At 43.2% G+C, this 19,622-nt stretch overlaps 1 protein-coding gene and 1 long non-coding RNA gene across 2 annotated transcripts in view; both read right to left on the reverse strand.

The window, feature by feature from the left end:
• igsf3 (immunoglobulin superfamily, member 3) overlaps window positions 1-4,786 on the reverse strand; it is an 83,325-nt gene extending 78,539 nt beyond the window's left edge. The window contains exon 1 of the mRNA XM_030427640.1: window positions 3,689-4,786. Coding sequence (XP_030283500.1) covers window positions 3,689-3,731 — 43 coding nt within the window. The 5' untranslated portion in view covers window positions 3,732-4,786. The remainder of the gene's footprint in view (window positions 1-3,688) is intronic.
• A 2,575-nt stretch (window positions 4,787-7,361) lies between these two features.
• Window positions 7,362-19,082, reverse strand: LOC115587701 (uncharacterized). The gene is made up of 3 exons (XR_003985140.1): window positions 19,059-19,082; window positions 7,816-7,894; window positions 7,362-7,722 (listed from the first exon to the last, which is right to left on the reverse strand). It is a non-coding gene; the product is annotated as an uncharacterized LOC115587701 (long non-coding RNA).
• Window positions 19,083-19,622: the final 540 nt, after the last annotated feature.

A 19,622-nucleotide genomic window follows, 5' to 3' on the forward strand; every position in this document is an offset into this window, starting at 1 on the left:
TCAGATGCTGTGTGAACAGGGTGGAACAGAAGCACCTGTCCTACAGGCGATGTATATATAAATGTGTGAGTAAGTGCAGGAGGCAGAATGTGCATCCTGTCAGACATAAGCTCTAAAAAATCTCCCCCTGTACGATGTGAAGCTGCTCTGAGACCAGCTGATGAGTGGGACCGGTGGCAGCTCGTCTGAACCTGCGGCTGCTCTCCTGTCAGCCCGGTAAATGGAAGCCGCTCAGGCATTTCACAGTTAAACCAGCCGACCTCGCACATATTACATTTCAATTTAGTTATATAAACTGGGACGTCTTGAGTACTTGCGGTTGGCTCCTCGTTTCAAAACACACTCTTGCACAAACAGAAGCACACAACTCGGCACACACACAAAAAAAGCACGACATCTTTCCCACTCTCTGTGGGGAAGAAGGAAGACATCCTGTTTGCAAAGCTAATAAACATTCCTTCCTTCGGGCAACTCTTTTTATATGTTTTATATCATAAAATCCCGGTGCCATGCATAAGCACACTCGCGCACGCTCATCCGCACACACATCGGCAGCATAAATAACCTCCCGATATAAGCTTTGCCTGGCAAAAAAAAAAATTGAGCGAGAGTCACCTCTGGGTTTAACTTGACTGATCTAGACTCCATCTTACACAGCTGTCATCCACCTTTATTCGCTCTTTTTTCGCGAGCGCAAACACGTACAGTGTGGCGGCTCACGTGTGGTGGAATCAGACAGCTGATCACACACACTCTCATTCAACACTGATGCGCGAGCATGCACACCCGGAGAGTGACAAACACCGTCTGTGTGGCGACAGAGTTACAGAGATCCCATGAGTAACTGATTAGGTTATTATCAGCTATTCAATTAATCGCCAACTGTTTTGATAGTGGATTAATGGCTTTCGAGATTTTTTTTTTTTTTAAGAAGGCAAAAGTCAAAATGATCTGATTCCAGCTCCTTGAATGTGAGTATTTCTGGGTTTCTTTACTCCTTTATGAGAGCCAATTAAATATCTTTGGGTTGTGGACAAAACACGACGACTGAGGACAGGATCATCCTGATCAACATTTCACCATTTTTGATGTTTTATAGACCAACCAATTCATCCATTAATTGGGAAAATAATCCACAAATTAAATCAACAACAAAAACAACCATTAGTCTGTCATTGTGTGTACACTCGCAGCAAAATTGAATCACTGGAGCATAGTTGAATTCATGCTTCAGAAGTGTAAAAAGCAGGGTTATATGGTGGTTTAACAGTATATTAAGCACATACATGGGTGCATGGCGCCGTGTGTGTTAAATACGGGTTGAGATTCGTGCAGTTGTGTAACACATCAAAATGTAAGTCTAGTGCAGCACAGTCGATCATTTCATGGCTGCAGGGCTATTGATTAACTGCAGTATCGTTCATTCTACTGAGTCATTGTTTGATCCATAAATAGTGAGAAACACAACATCACAAGTTCCAGGGGCCCGATGTGACGTCTTCAAACGACTTGTTTGGTCTGACCGACGGTCCAGCCCCCAAGATGTTCTGTTTGTTCTCATGAAAGACTCAGATAAAGCAGAAAATATTCACATTTGAGAAGCAAGAGCTCGAGAAAATTGGCCATTTCTAGCTACAAAATGAGCCAAAGCCAATTCATTCTCCGTCAAGCGACTGCATTTTTCAGCTCGAGGGGATCTTACCACAACATCTTAAATAACGCAATGATCACTTTGTTGATTTTTCTCTCGATTAATAGATTATTAGTTGGTCTATAAAATGTAAGAAAACCTTCAGCCAGTGTTTCCTAAATCTCAATGTGACATCCACCATTCTCTCATTTTGTCTGACCAACCATCCAGCCCCAGATACATTCAGTTCGCCATCATGAAAGACTCAGATAACCTGAAAATGTTCAAATGTTAGAAGATCATTCTGCCATTTTAAGACTTAAATGATTATCAATTTGTTTGCCAATTCAGTTTCTGTTCATCAACTGATTTTTCAGCCCTGAGGGATTCAACTGCAACATATCACGTCCAGCGGAACACGTCAGTTACTCTGGTGAGCATTTTCGCGATTGCTCGACAGTTGTTTGGTCTATGAAATGTAAGAAAACCATGAAAAATGGTCAATCAGTGTTTCCCAAAGCCCAAGTTGTCGTCCCCACATACACACAACTCAAAGATATTCAGTTTTCTGCCATAGAGGAGGAAAGAAAACTGAAAATATTCACGTTAAAGAAGATGGAATCAGAGAATTTTGACTTTTTCTCTTCGTGGAAATTGACTCTTTGGGTTTCGGACTGTTGGCTCAGGAAAATAAACTATTTGAAGACCACTGATCCGGGCCACCCTCTGTCCAAAGACTTCATGTTGCTTCCGTCTGGCCGCTGACACATTCTGCCAAGATGCAGGACCACTCGACGTGAGAACTCACTCGTCCCTGCTTCCACCGGCCTTTTAAATGGCTGAATATGATACGATCCCTCGCACTGAGATCGAATATCACGAGTCTCCTTAAATCTGTGCCAATGATTCACGCTGACACACCACACAAAACCCAAACCTGCTCTTTCCCAACACCTGACATGTTCATCGCCAGCACACTGCTTCCCATTTAAACCACATGATTCACGAGTGTTATGTAATATGAACACCCTGGCATCATCCAGCCTACACTGTAGACGTGTGTGCACTCTCCTCTACTGTACGCAGAACAAAAGATTTCACATTCCCACTGGAGGAAAAAACCAAAACAAAACAGCCCCTCATCCCATCCCGTCCCGTCTCCTCCCAGTGAAAGGGACTTCAGAAAGGGGGACGTGAAGCGAGGCTGCAGACTGGTAATCCTCTTGGCCAAGTAGTGGGGGCCTCCAGCTTCCACTCCCACTCCCCCCTACCTCCCACCTCCATCTCTCTCTCTCCCCCCCAGCAGCGCTGACAGGCCTCCCCATCCAGGAACAGAAAAGCCATCTGGTGTTTGTTTGGGACAGTTCGCAGGCAGGATGCACTGTGTTGTGTGTCAGCAGTCATGCCTGTACTGAGTGTGTGTGTGCCTGTGTGTGTGTCAGTGTGAGCGTGTCATGCTTGGACTCGCATTTGTCTGCGAAAAAAATCCAATAAATTGCAGGTGAGTGTGACACAGTGGCTGACTTACTGTACAACAAAACTAGGGCTGGATGACTTCATACCCTGGGGTGTGTGTGTGTGTGTGTGTGTGTGTGTGTGTGTGTGTGTGTGTGTGTGTGTGTAATGCAGGCGTGTGTGTGTGATTCTTAGATGTCTGTGTGTGTGTGTGTGTGTTAATTACAGACCATAGCAGGTTGTGATGTGTAGCCCCTTGAACACAGGAGGTCAGACTGCGCAGGGTTAATCTGTGACTAAAGTCCAAATATCACATTAACCTAGTTCAGCACACACACTCACACAAACACACACACACACACACACACACACACACACACACACATAGCTGTTCACAGGCATCTGTCATTATTGCGGTGATTATCGATGTAGTCTACTTCCACCTGACTCACGCACGCTGACGCTTGCTCTCCCAAACTCAGCGCACATGTGTCATACAGGTGTGCCGCGGCTGACACAGCAGCGGATGCGGATTTTCACAACAAGAGTGGAGGGAGAAAAAAAAAAAATCACAAAATCTGAAATCCTCCCCTGGTGACTTACCGAGCAGCGCGCAGGCGAGAAGAAGGAGCGCACCGGTTGCCATTGTGTCGTCCCGCAGATCCACTTCCAATATTCCCCCCTTTGGATGAGGTCGTGATGTCTGTGTCGAGGGTTTTTCCTGATTTAGAAAGAAGAAGAAGAAGAAGAAGAAGAAGAAGAAGAAGAAGAAGAGGAAGAAATAGAAGAGGGAGGTCTATGATTCCCGAGCGTGCAGAAGCAGCCGGAGGAGGAGAAGAAGAAGGAGGAGGAGGAGGAGGGGGGGACGAAATCCACACAGCCGGTGAGTCCGGCGGGTTTTTTTTTTCTTTTTTTCTTTTTTTGCCAGTGAGCGACTCTCTCCTCTCCGGTGTCCTCCTTGCTCCGGGGAAAAAAATAAACAAAAAAACAAACAAAAAAAATCCTCGGATGCCGCTTCCCCCCGCGCTGTCGCCCTCACCTATGAGCTTTTATCGCTGACGACGCGCGCGTATGTGCCAGGCGCCCGGGCGACCCAACCCACTCCCCGGTTTTACTACGCATCCGAGACTGCGGAGGCGATTCACACTCACACAGCCCTCCTCCTCGGTTAGAAGACACACTCTCCCTCTCTCTCTCTATCTCTCTCTCACACACACCAAAAAAAAAGAAAGAAAGTCCAGCGTGACTTGGAGAGCTACCGGACTGAATATGATCGAGCCGGAGTGTGGAATAAGTCCTTTGCTGTATTCTTCTTCCTTCTCCCCGTCCGTGGCGATGTGGGAGAGCAGATCTCGGTCCAGGCAGCAGTAGCAGGCTCTGGCTTTCTCTACGGAAATCCCGGAGACTATAATCAATCTCCTACCATCGCTCCCGCAGAAAGCCCAATGGGCGGGCGCTCGAGATGAGGCAGACAGGGCTTTGTGCTCTGACACAATACATCAGATTAATCAAACACTTTCACTCCCGGAACACCGGCTTCACCAACTCGTGCCGCAAATGCACCTGACGCCGGTTCGTGTGTCCTAATTCCCCAAGAAAAAAAACACAAAAAGCCTCCTTCGCTCCTGCCTCATTATAATCTGTCTGTCCCGCAGAGAAATGAAACGCTCCGCCGTGCTCACTTCCCTGTCCCGTGCTCCCTCTCTCCTGCGAGCCACTTTTGTTTGGGAAAACTTACCAGCGTGCTGTCTGCCCCCCACCCAACACCCCACCTACCCACCCAGCATCGGGGCAGACCACGCCCAGGCCGTGCGGGACACCACCGTCCTCTGTGGGTGAGGCCACATTTGCATATCTGAATTTGAAATTCCAGGCCAGAGTGGTAATGTTGTGAATGGGTTAAGTGGAGTGGATGGTAATGAAGCCCCTGGAGCAAGCGACTCCCTCAGCTTTTCTTTGTTTTGCAGGGTGACTTGGGAGTTTGACCACCTCACTGAGGCTGACCTGAGTGACATGATGCTGCATATTAAAGGTGCGCTGTGTCATTTTGGAGAATACATTTTAATCAGAAGAGAGGGATCGAACGATTGATTGATTGATTGATTACTACTGGTCATTCAACAGCAACAGAGGGACAAGAGAGACTTAAGTGTCTAACTAAAGGAAATTTAATCAGAAGAGAAAGATCTTCATTGGCTGATTATTATTTTTTGTGTTTTCAATGCCTCAGCAAACCAAATAAACAAACCATATTCTACAAACTGACCTTAAAGGACAACACGGGACACACATACTGATTTACTTTGTTTATATGTGGCGGACCCTGCCACCGTCCAGCTTCAAACAGTGTTCCGGGACCTCATTCTCCTCTGACAGAAGCGTCTTTATTTAGTTATCGAAAAAATTTATATTTGAGTTTGTATTGTTACCTCATTGATATTGGCAATAGTAGAATTCTGAGTTTGAATTTCTTCTTCAAAACTGCACAGTGCCCCTTTAAAATGTAGTTACATTAATGAGGGCTTTCAAAGGGAAGAGCTAGACTATTCATTTGTGGTGTTAACCTGTTTTGTGCTGATAACAAAAGTCACCTTCTCATACATAACCTACCGCGCAGTCTGTGTGTTACAGACACAGTGTCACTCCCGATCCCCCTCCCGCACACACAACTGGCAATCAACGTAATGAGGTGTCACTCTGTTGGGAATATCAGAGCAAACACTTTATCCCCCCCCCCCCCCACCTCCGACGCATTACAGTTCGTCTTTCAGAGATTGCAAGTTGCAGATGCCACCCTTCTTTGATTCCGATCAGGAGCAGCTAAAGCAAACATTACTTTGACACATGCTCGGATTTATTTATTTGCACGACTCGGCTGCCACGATATTAGCAGGGTCTCAAAATAGACAGGGTGAATGGGAGTTTGCAGAGGAAAACCAGAAAATAGCACAATGAGATAATGCTGCTTTGGTGTGAAGCTGGTGAAAAGAAGAGTTGCTGTCTGGGAAAAAAAAAAAAAAAAGGACAGAGATGTAGAATCCAAGAAGCTCCAACTTAGTGAAAACCCAAAAGCTCCCTCCTGTGTAATACATAAATAAATGAGCAGGCCTTTGCATGGACACACAAAAAAGTAATTGCAACGGACCCATCTGGTATTCTCTTTATCAGCTGGGAATTGCAAGTTCCGAACGCCGCCCGAATGCGACATGAATACCATTTTTTTTTGGAAGCGGTTAAAGTGATTCTTTTTTCGCTTTGCTGGAATTCAGCACCGATAAAAAAAAAAAACTTCCTGAACAAACCGGTGAAATGTGTCTGGGCCCCCGAGGCACCGCGAGAGATGTTTACAGAATGCGGCGACTTAATAAAGCGTAACCTCGCATCTGAATAACAGTTTAACCAAACAGTTTAATGGAGAAAAAGCTGATCTTTTTGTCCCTCCCTCTGTCTAAAACTGTGTCATGGTATTAACGGAAAGGAGAGACAGCTTTTAAGCATGTTTATATAGAGAAAACAAAGGCTTTAGCAGACATCGCTGCCAAGGAGAAGTAAGCCAGAGTGGGATTAGACACTGGTATGAGGCACGTGGGCTATTGGTGCAGCTCCTCCAAAAGGTCTATCCAGGTCCAACGTGGCTGAATTAATACGCAGCCACACAGAGCTGGCTAGGTAGGCCATGTGCATTACACCTGGTCTACATATCGCAGCAACCTAAATTTAGCTCCGTTCTCCACAGACTCCTTATTGCACGGCCGAGTGATGGCACAGTTTGAACAGGCAGGCAGCTAAAAAGGCAGCTGGAACGTCTTTGGAGCCAAGCATCATGTTGGCGGCGAAGACCAGATCACCTTTGACCCCCCTCTCACACTGAATTTGGCGACTGTCCACGAGTATGTTTTGCATAGAGAGAGAGAGAGAGAGAGAGAAGGCTTTAGAGGAATGTTTGCAAGTATATAGTGGGTGCTGGGGATCACAATAGGTCTCCATGGAAACAGAGGAGTCTGAATTGTGTGCACTTCATCACAGGGTCCGTCACCTAAGATGAAGTCTTGATAGCCACGGCCTTGTTTGCCAGCATCTTGCGTTATTGTTCAGCACTGTTTGAGACTTGTGCAGGCCCACTTGTTTTTTGGTTTTGTTGTTTTTTTGGGGGGGGAAATCTTAATATTTCAGTACCCTTACAGCACTACGTATCTGTTGCGCTGGTGTCAGCGAGGTTACGCGGGATAACTGCAAGAGGCTCGGTGTGGAGAAGGAGAGACATTTGCTCATTTTATTTCATCATACACACATTTTCATAGTACATCCCAAAAGTATATGAATGATTTATTGGATTTCTCTGTGCATTTTTTTTTCTCCAGTCTCACAATGCACATCATGCCTCTGTGTCAGCTTGGCAGCGAGGCAGTTCACGCACACAAATAAAAAGCATGCACACGCAAGAGAAGATGCATTCATTAATGCAAACATGGACCCGCCAATGCAGGCGTCACTTCAGATAACAGAGATGTGCTCTTCATTGGGACAAAAAAAGCGCACATGTGAAAAAACACACCACACAAACAAGTATCACATGTGAGGCCATGTCTGTAAGCCGTGGTGCACCGAGGATCAGCGAGCCCCGTTGTATAAATGATCTGAAACAAAGAGATAATTATAAATAAGTAAACAAAAGCGCTCTGTTCAAAAAGTCACAAAGAGTAAAAAAAAAAACCCAAAAAACCAACAACCTTTTGAATCAACTTCTGGCCATATTTATTCTACAAGGCTTCCCTGAGAGGAGTGAGTGGGATGGGGAAATAATCCAGGCTGGGAAAGATAAACAGAGAAAAGAGAAAGTATAACATTTCACTGTGAAAAAGTAATGTTGCAATATGTGGCTCACCTGAATTAAACATGAGGGGTTATGAGATAAAGGATTTGGACATTGCTTATAGAAAGAACAGCTATCGTGCAAAACCACAAATCCGTAAGGCAATTAGAAAGGCGTACCTCCACCAAAGCCAAGCAGTCCCCTTTAATTCAATCAAGACGACTATCAAATAAAACATATTCAAATCCATCAGATCTGGATTTTTATCTAAATCCACATGAAATTGGACTCACTTTCGAGTCAGCTGTTTACATAGGATGGGATTTATGGGGTCTGGTATTTGCATGTAACAACTGATATAATCCTGACAGCTGCGTGACATGCGCAGGAGTAATGCTGTGTCATCCTCAGATATTTCACCTCTTTTGCATGTGTTCTCTGCAGTAGACCAGTTCACCTTAGAAGCCACCGAGAAAGAAAGCAGACAGAAAATGATCAGGTTATATATTTTGATTGCTTTATGAAAAGGTTTAAATTACCCCCTGCAACCGGTAGAAACTTACTTTGGTTTTAGTCTGTTTATTCTGATTGAGGTGTGTATATGGAGCATTTTTACTGTCTGGGCTTTCAAAAACAATTATCATCTGAATATGAGGCTCCATGTAAACACAGCTACTGATATCCAGCCACCTAAATATGCCTGATTTTGTTTATCAGGGTCCATGAATAATTTCCAGGCAATCAAAGAAGTGTCAACTATGAAAGTGAAAAAATAAATCCTGGATCCGTCCCTTTATCCTGATCCATACCAGAAGTTAATGGTGTCAAGTTTCTGCTCAGTAGTTTTTATGTAATCCTGCTGACTAACCAACCAACCAACAAACAAACCAACCCAACATTCATCCAACAAACCCACCATCCATCCATCCATCCATCCATCCATCCAACCCACCCACCAACAAACCAACCAACCAACTAACCAACTAACAGATATGGGCAAAAACATAACTTCCTTGGTGGAGGTAAATGGACATTCACAATCAAAAATCCTAACCCTAACCCATACACATGTGGCAGGTTGTTTTACTTTGATTTTACACAGCATATGTAACAGGACTACATGTAGAGCGTGTTGTCGCACGTAGCCACCAGACATATTGTAAATACTGTGGGTTTTGACAGTAAGCAGACTGACAGACAGCAGGCAGAAGGCCTGAGCACTCCAGCTGGGACCAACCAGATTCAAGAGTGCCACTCTTCTATCTAGGATTTAATGTGCGCTGAGTCACAACACAGTCGAAGTAATACAGTCCAATTTCTCACGCCAGACTTCACATCGGCTCGGGAGATAACACTCTGCATTGTCAGATAACCTTTGATTATCTACAGCTGAGCCTGGCGCAGTCAAATATGTAATTCCTGCCTTTATGTTATAAACAGAGTGTCTTGCACAAGCTGTTTTGTTTTAAAAGCTCAGTTATCAAAACTAACAACGCTGCACGTCAAACTTGTGCTGTGTGCATTCACAGCCACAGTCACAGGGTTGTATGTTACATTACTTTAGCCTGCCAGGAGCACAAATCGCTACATTTTCCAGCAGATTAATAATTAATCATTGGGGCTCTTAATGTAGAGTATTAATGTGAAATGACTGTCAGGCTACCATTTTCCCCCCCTTCTATCTGTCTCTGTCTCCTTTTCCGTCCCTCACCTCTGATGGCTTTTTTCTCTCCCTTTCTTTGTCACTTCTGTGCTACTGTACAGAAACACTACTCAGACTTCCTGTCTTTTTTGTTTTTCATTCCACTTGAAAGCTCTAATTGCCATGATTGCTTCATAATTATATGTACCGGTGCTTGTGTATGAGTCTAAACGTTGGTCTTTGTATGCTCATGCACGTGTTTGCACTGTATTTTAAAAAAAACTTTGCAGTAGATGTGTGTTTACACGCACATAGACGTGCGCACAGGACTTTGCGAACACATAGCAAACACAGGTGTTGCAGCAATTACTACATGAGCGAAAGCATCCACTCATTTTTTTTTTTGTACAGCTGCTGGTTAGTTAATATGTGTTTATTATGTCTCCTTTGTTTTTAAATGACAGCAGAGCTGATGCTGCGAAGAGAACCAACGTCACATGTAATTTTCATAATCATTAGCTGACAGGTGGTTGCAAGAAATATCCCACTCTACTCGATAGAAAATGATTACTGTCGCTGAATGTGACAATTAAAACCCGTTGAATGACGTGAGCAAATACCTTAACATCTGAGTAACAAGCGTTTGACTCAGTCTGGGTAGGCTTGCTGTAGATATTATTACACCCGAAGAGATAAAGGAGACATATCAAGCTCATTTTCATGTGCAGAATGTTATTTTGGGTTACTACTGAAATAGGTCTACATGCCTTAATGCTCGAAAAACACATCAGTTTTCTCATACTGTAATATTATATTCACAATATGGTCTTTAACGTTCAAGTTCTTTTACACCAGCCTATATAAAACACTTAAGGGAAAGGAGGAACAACAGCTAGAAAGCATAATAGGTCTCCTTTAATAGAGGCCTACACACGTCGTCAGCAGTAGAGCCATCAGGCCACATAACAAGAACAAGTCAAGATTCAATTATGTCTGCTTTCTGGCAGCAGTGTGGATGAAATCCTCCTGTGTCATTAAGAAGGACATCTGTGTCCACTTGTTCTTTTGTTGCAAGCAGCAGAACTAATTTTCTGGGATCTTCATTAAAAATAATCTTCATGTGTTTGTTTTCGCATTCATCTCTACCCCCTTCAATCCGTCTGTCTGTCTTCCACTCTCATCCTGATTATGCGGGTGTTGCCCAACGTGCAAACACAGCTGAATGTCATACATTATTCATTCGTGGCGTACTGGACACAAGTGACACACGCACGCACGCACGCACGCACACGCACACACACACACACACACACACACTGTACTCTCAGGGAATAGCTCATGATGGCAAGGTGAGCCTAGACACGCTGTGGAGATTGTTCTGCCTTTACGCCCCAAAACACCAACCGCATTACACAACACGCGCACATTTCATCATCATCTCTCACAGGTACAGGCTTGTCCTTTATGCTGTTGGGTAACAACTACAAAGCAGATGCTATCTGTCTTCTCCAGGCAGGAAAAGAAAAAAACACTATTTGTTCTTTCCATGGTCACACTTACTGGAGCTTTTGCTTTGTGTATGCAGAACAAGGTAAGTCCTTCTCACCACACACCCCTTTAGAAAACCTGACATGACTCATGGCTGCAAGAGGATGTATGTGGGCAAAAAAAAAAAGGGCTTCTGGAGGCCCAGTTAATACACCACCAGATTACTGAATCACAGCATTATCCAGGCTGGGAACAAAAGAGGGGCACTGCATGTGAGATTTTAGTAATTTCAATAGTGAGTCTGGATCACGCTGAGTGCTGATGTTTTCTTTCACAATTCACAATAATCTTTTACATTGTGTGTTTCTCTTAATAATTTCGTTAATTCAAGCATTAAACTGATGAATATCACATTATTGTGGTTGGTTGGCTACAGTACAAGTTCTTTTAACTGAGGCGGCAGTGAGGTCTGGAGAATTACAGGGTAGTTGCAGCAGTAATTGTAGCATCTGAAGGGGATTCTGCCACCAGATGATCTCAGGTTCATTCTACCCTTCCCCCTTCAGACTAACACAACGCGTATAATCCAAACTGGGTTCACAACCCTGTTCCCGAACAAAGTTGAACACAGGGCTGACACTGGTTCACTTTGTATGAAAGGCATTAAGCAATAATTACATGATTACTGTATGCTTTTATTATTGGATGTTGGTGTCAACATCTAGTCCTTTAAACCATTATATGTACCGCTCAATTTGACATTATTATAGGCTGCATCTGTATGCGATGATCGAAAGAAAATAATTCACATGAAAATTGAAATCAATTGGTCAGTAAAATGAAGGGGAAAGGGGCAGAGGGGCACTATGTAGTTTTGGAGAAAGAATTTCAAAATGCTATGAAAACTTTTTCCATAACTGAGTAAACAAGCTGTTCTCAGAGGAAAATAAGGTCTTCAGAACACTCTGAGAAGCTAGAAAAGTGGCAAGGTCTGCCAAATATTAACAAAGTGAAACAGTATGAAACTGTGTTGTCCTTTAAGGTCAGTATGTTTATTCACTTTATTCAGTCATGCAAACAAAGAGAGTTTGTATGTTTAGTTTGTTTAGGCATAACAGAAAAATCAGTAAATGAAGTTCTTTCTCTTCTGATTAAATTTTCTTTCCCAAAACTACTCAGTGCACCTTAAAAACCACTTCAGTTGTGCCTTATGTTGCCGTTGAATAGCCAGTATTTATCAATCGAAGGTCTACTGCTTTGTTTGTCAAATATGAGTCAGTATACTGCTCTGAGTTGGCGGTGATGTATTAACTCAAGTGTAGCTGGTAGATGGGTCAGAGCGGGTTGACATTACTTTGCGTCAGTTGTGATGTTTTTGTGTTAAAGTGGAAAAAAAACTCAGAAAGGATGGATTTCATTTGGCCACAGGGCCATTAAGTAGCAATTACTCAAAACAAACTCACAGATAATTTGCAGCTGTGAAATGAATGCTTACAGGTCAGTATTATTTCTCTGCCGATGCTTGTCAGTGTCAAGAGGAGGATGCAGCCTATCCCGACATACTGTTCAATGGCGTGCAAGGCACAGAGACACCCTGGACACCTCCAGTCCATCACAATCGGAAATTAAGCATTGTGTATAAAGATATAATTGTCTTTGCAGTGGCCATACACTTTCTTACCAACAGTTTGTTAAAAAGACTGACATCACCCTCAAGCTGAGAAGACATAAAATGTTCATTTTCGGGCTTATGATTTTATATTAGGTTACTACTACATGTTTACATGCTGTAGTGCTCAAAAAAACATCTCATATAACCCAGTGATGGAGCACTGTATCCCCCTCTGTCTGAAACACTCTGTCTCTTTAAGGCCACACCTCCTGAATACCCAGTCTCCTCCGATTGGTCGGCTCGCACATGCCTGACCCAGCACCACTGACAACAACAGAGCAGCTGTGCTTAATCAAATCCTACGTGCCACACTAGCTGCTAGGCCTAAACTATCCAATTGTGTGACACGCTGATGTAGTGTGATGTCACAAAGTCACAGAATTAAAGGGGTGACCACCGACGAGGCGTTTTAGGAGCAGTGTTTTCTGTGGGAGGGAGGAGCTCTTGTTGGTGCGGAATTTGGCCTTTTTAGCTTTTAGGATCTTTTACATAGTATAAAAAGAGTATAAAAAGTTTCCTTTAAGACTTGAAACATGAGGCAACAACTAGTGTACAAAAGGTAAAAAAAACTAAACATCTATAGCTCGCTACTGAGCAGTGGCAGTGAGTCAGGCAACCGCAGCGCTGTTAAGAGATGTGTGAACAGATGAGTAGATGGGTTGGGCAGCAGGGTGATTGTGAAAGCAGGGAGAGTCCAAGGGCAGGTGGTGTGCAGGAGGAGAATGGCGGTGCGTTTGAGGAAGTGGGAATGTGGCTGGAGCGAGGGACAGAGAGAGATTTTGATTGTATTTACATCTTAAGTTTATAGGTAGACACAGTAAAGTTATTTTGTCTGGGAGTGTTAAAGTATTCTGACACCTGCCACAGCGATGTAGTGCCGGTGGTTTGGGATTACCGCAATTATTGTTTATCTGAATATGTTGATGATTTGTGTCATTAAAAACCACAGCGCACACTCCAAAAAACATATCTAAACCTCTAAATTTCAGCTACACCTCTATGATTTATGAAAATATAACATTTTTGGGGGCATGTACGACCAAAATAGTTGCACCACTCTTTCTGTGCGTGTGTTTGGCTTTTTTTTTTTGGCTTTACTCGATAGAACAGCTGAAGAGTGACAGGAAACCGAATGAGAGAGGATGACGTGCAGCACAGGGGGCACAGGTCAGACAACAACCACAACAACTTATTTATTTATTTATTTTTTTGCCTTTTGTGTGGCTTTATTGGATAGAACATCTGAAGAGTGACAGGAAACAGGATGTGAGAGAGGGGATGGCTTCACAAGACACAACCTCTGCTCGTGGGCCGCCATTCTGAAACCTGAGCAGCACCTGAGTCACACTACTTCTTACGGATTCATTTTTTTCCTTTAACATCTGTCACCTCTCATGTGTTTGCACCTGACAACCCTGTTGAAAATGAAATGCAGTATCTCAAGGGGATTCATTTACCAATTATAATAGGAAATACAATTACTTGTGTGTCCTTGAGCATGTTCTTAAACCTCCGAAATCTGAAAAATTGCAACAAATTGCCAGGCCGTGAACTCCTATTTGGATTTTATGTGTGCAGCAGCACGGAGAAAAACTATGTGACATCATCACTAAGGGTTGAAATCTGAGACAGGGTTGCTGAGAGTGTCACGGTCTCCAGGACAGAAATATTCAATCCTGTTAAAGGTCACATTGAGGTATTGATGGCGATGACACACGGTAAGTCACACAACAAATTTGGTGGACAGACAGTGACTCAGATCAGGGCCTGTCATTATAGACGCTTACAGTAGCTATGGCAACATCACCGCCAAATCCCATCTAAACCTCTCCGTCTTCTTGTTTAAACAGGTGAAAATAAAGTTTACACTTGAAGACCATATTCTGTTTTAAATGAGATCCAGGCAATCTGTGCACTGAAACCAATAAGATGGGAGTCAACCGATAAAGATTTCTGAGTTTCTTTTCGTAGAGGTAAAGCCCAGGGCTTCTTAAATGAACAGGTCAGTCCGATCTTATCTGCACTGCATGCCAAACAGAAGAAACCTGAGCTGCCTGCCTGCCTGCCTGCCTGCCTGCCTACCTCGGGCTGAGTCATGCACTTCACTCCCCTAAACAAACACACTTGCATATTCATCTGCGCAGACACACACAAAGAGACACACGCACACAAGAGTTTGGAACACACATACACCTGCCAGGAAAAACACCGCCTCTGATGCAAACACTATCTCATGCTAGCACTCCCATGCAAAACACTTTCTCGGACATGCCTTTGAGCCTGCTCGTCCTTTTTTCATCGCACCGGCATTCATCCGCAACGCTTATATGTGCTTTTCATGTCCTTCAACATCCATAAAAAGAGGTGCACAGTGCTATATCTTTGCTGCTGGTGACTGAATGTCTTGCTGGAAGAAAAATTAAAAAAAAAAACACTGATCTGTAGCTGCAAAATGTACACATTCACCCAACATGTGTGGACGTGCAGACCATTGCGCACACACACAGGCTCGCATGTGTTGACGCGCAAAATCCGATCCTGCCCAAACAAACTTTGACACACCTCAAAGAATCTAAAGCCCTCCGTACTTGAGGCCCTTGTGCAATCGGCGACCCTCAATCCCATCATAACATACAACATTCGGCAAGTCCTGACATTCTCAACGAACAGCATGAAGCCAGAAATAATTCTTGTGGGTCTGTATTGATTTTTTGGGTTTGACCTTTAGCACCGAAAGCTGTTCAAGAAAAATAATCACAGTTGGTTCACAGTAATGAGACTCTCAGAAGCGAAAGAGATATTATCATTTCAAATCAATAGGATATTTGGAGTCACCAGCGTCGAAATAAGGTGGTACTGGTTCGCGAGTGTTTAACGTCCAAGCGGGTGTTATTCCAGGTCCTATATGACCACACGCCTTACAGTTTGGCCTACAGTTTCTCTCTATTATTTAAACAAGTTTCCTGGAAGTAAAGCTCAATTACTCAAAACTCCAAACACCAAAAATGAGAACAATAAGCCATTTGGACAAAACTCGACATATCTCTCGTGAAATGAAACACCGTGTGCTCTCTGATTCTTTCCAAACTGATTCTTTTCACCGGAACAATACGCAAAGCTCTCACATAAACATCACTTACAGGTCAGCAAGCACCGGTGTGAAAAACTGAAAGGTCGTTTTGATGCAGACAAATCATTTTTTAAAAAAGAATACATCTACAGAGCTTGTAGAAAGGGAGCAGAATAAAAGTATTTCTTGCCCTTGACGGTTGAACTGTGAATCAATCATTTTAAACATTTTGCTGGGTCGAAAATAATTATTTAGTTTATCTCTGTGTGAGAATTTTGACAGTTGGTTCCAGCTTCTAACAAGGTTTGTCAGCGAGTATTTAACAGTTTTGTGGGATCTGTATCTAGCATTAAACGTCTTGGTAGTTACCAGTTTGTGGGGGCGAAAAAAAACGTAATTAACGTAATAAAAATGGCTGAGCTCTACAGTACGTGTCCAAAATACTGTATCACTGCTCTGATGTTAATGAGCTGGCGTTAGCAACATTACTGTTAACTAGCGTTAGCAATGTTACCATTAGGTAGCTAGCATTAGCAACATTAGCTAGTACAGCAATCTGGCAACCACTTGAGGGCAGATTCTGCACCATTAACTCCATTTAGTGGCTGAATGAGATCAATAACACCTCTAAAACTTAGCATCAAAATACTTGTATCTTCATGAGGCTATACCACATGTTCAGACATAAAACTGTGCAGAGAGTGTTTCCCTTTTTAAAAATTCAGGGGGTTTTTTTGTCCCAAAATAGGTTCAATTTTATGATACTAGTGCAGTGCCCGTAAGAAAAGTGTATTCCTATAAAAAAGTGGGAGGTTAAGGAGCTTTTTCATGGATGGCCAAATGAGGCTGTGTTTGAAGGTGGGACGTCAGGGATATTTAGGTTTGTTGTGAAATCTGATATTCCAGGGTATAATTGGCTGTTTTTGACTTTTTTTGATTTTGCCATTATATTTCATCTTAAAAGCTATTTACTTGGTGTCATTATTTTCAGCACAACCTCACATGTGTGACTGTACAGTTATTTCTTTTTATTTTGACATACTGTATTAACATAATGGACCTAAAATCACACAAAAAAACATGAAATCCGAGTAGGTTTTTTTAACCACAAATATGTTTAACAATCCATTTTTATCTTCTTTTTTTTTACTTATAATGCAAATATAAATTGTTGTTTATCTAAATGTGTGCATACATTTAAAACATGTATGGCGTGAAAATGACAGAGAAATAAGCAGATTCGGCGTGCTCACTCTGGCTGAGGACGGCTGTGAGCCGATGCTTAATATGCAAGTAGCCTCCTGTGGTAACGTCACCACAGGAGCAGAGTCAAAATCTCGTGCTTTAGGAACGCGCGCTATTGTGCACTATTCCTGTTCGGAAAAAGAGCCAAAGCGAAAAAAATAAGCCACTTTCAAACTCCAGCTTTTCAGGCAAGTTTCAACAGAGGTCCAACACCAATATGCATGATTTAACGAGAGAAATTGCGATTTCCGGGTGATGACTCCGTTAAACAAAAAAACGACTCCACTACTCACTAAACACACTACACCAAACACTACATAACACACTAACTACACACTCCAAACACGCTAAATGTCACAAATCTCTCAACTCTCACACACACCGACCGTCGTTGCATGTCAATCATCCGCCTAGGTCCCTCCCACAACTTCCTGTTTCTCAACAACCAAACTTGCTGCTTGGACACTTTCGTGACAAAAGCCTGTTTTTACCGTTTCTTCCTGCACCAGAAACAAAGCAAACGTGACAGCGATGTTCGCGAAAAAGCATGGTAGACATTATTTACCCTAGGTCCGGTTTTGGATGTGCCGATGCTTCCGGTCCGTCGCCTCGGGAGGTGGGCCGTGTAGCTAGCCGTGCGTCTCCGGATCTCCTCAGACCCGAACAGACTCGGTCCGGACTTGTTTAATCTCATTAATCCACAACACTCATTTTAGATGCACAGAACAGAACAGAACGGGACCGAACCACCGGCAAAATCCCGGTCCAGCTCGCGCCGCTGCAGATATAAATCTGCTTGTTTCTTAAGGTGGGGGGTCGCGGTGGGCTCTGCAGTGATTGGCTCTGGTGCGCGCATGGCCAAGGTGTGCAGTGATTGGCTCTGGTGCGCACGTGACTGTAGTGGCTCCGGTGGACAATGCTCGTGGAATTTGTAAAGCATTTATGAAATAATTTATTAACGGTATCATTGCAGTCCAAACAAATGCGAAATATCACACCATTGAACCACGCAGCAGCCATGTTGAAACTCTCAGGTCAGTCTGATCCTGATCCGCAGAGATATTTGAGGAACACACACATACACACACGCACACACAGACAGGCAGACAGAGGTTACTGTATTAATAGATAGATATATGGTATAAAGACTGCTGCTGCATTGAAAATAAGTGCAGTACAGTAATAGAACACTGTGAATAAATGTTGCAATGACATAATAATTGTATTAGAATAGATAAGATGCACTTTTGCTGGTTAAAGTTAAGACTAAACTCCCCTACCCACTTTGATTCTGCAACATTGTTTGAGTTTGAACCAAAGCTGCAGACATCATTAGCGATATTGGATCGGCTTCCTCCTCCCCCAAACTCCTCATATTTCTCTCTTTTCTCCGTGCTGCTCCATATTTTTTTTTCACCTGAGGCTTCTCTCATACTTGAGTTTAAAAAGGTAGGAAGTGAGTGAGACCAATCAGTAATGAGGGTGAGGCATTTTGAAGAGCAGTGTTTTCCAGGTCAGCAGAGTGAGCTAAATGGTGAGATTTGGGTTTAGATGGTGAGACACACTGGAATCGTGCTTGAAGTTTAGCGGTCATGAATTTAATTTTTTTGATACAAGAGGTGGGAGTTGACATACTGCCATACTTACTACTTCTAGTTTTTGTGAGAAGAACTGCATTCAGTTTTTGGTCAACAGATTTTGGCTTGGAGTGCACGGATGATGAGCATTAGCTACAGGGCGATTCACAACAATCACCAGTGGATTTATATTCATAAAGTCACTTTTCCGTTATTTAGCTTTTTGTCTGAGCAGAATACTGTAGATTCACCCCTGTGGCAAAAACAAACTCTCCTGTACATGCCATCATTTCCCAACATTGCAAATACACTCATGAATTAGTGAAATTCAAACATCTGCAAAAATAATTATAAAAAGGGGCACTGTACTGGCCCAGTTGGCCCGTGTCCCAGGCATGCAAGCTTCACTGTAAGCATGCTGTGAGCAGCACACATGCGCTAAAGATAATCTGAACCCGGGACTCACCCTCCATCCCTCAGGACACCGTATCTTCACTCCTCTTGGTCCGTATTCTCCAACCGACTGTGAGCATATGTGTGAGAGCAGGAGGGGGGAGAATTAGTTTTGCTCTCTCTGTGAAGCAGGCAGGGCTGTTAGCAAAAGCGTTTTAATTGATTTTGAAGTAGTAGCTGTTGGGAATGCCTCTCACCATTAAAACATGCTTGACACACAGAAATCAAAACAGCTTATTACCACATCAAAGGGGCAACCACCCTCTTGCCATTTGCGTAAACCCAACCACCAATTTTGATGACACAGAGCATTTTACAAAAATGCTAATTTGTGAACTTCCCCTTTGGCTGTGTTAGGGTCATCTTATTGAGTATTCACAGGATATCTAGTCGCCAATATTCCTTTGGGGAGGAACTGTTGCTTCATGAGTATCGAGGTTGAAGAGGAGCATTTTTTTTTAGGACAAACTAAATCTCTCCGAACAAAAATGTCTAGCTGAATTTTTGTTGGTAAAGTTTGTGCGTCCTCTGAGGTGTTATTCTGAGCGATATGTACAGGTTCAGTCATGTCTCCTCC

Source organism: Sparus aurata, chromosome 9, assembly GCF_900880675.1.
Source record: "Sparus aurata chromosome 9, fSpaAur1.1, whole genome shotgun sequence".
In the NCBI taxonomy this organism is placed as follows: Eukaryota; Metazoa; Chordata; class Actinopteri; order Spariformes; family Sparidae; genus Sparus; species Sparus aurata.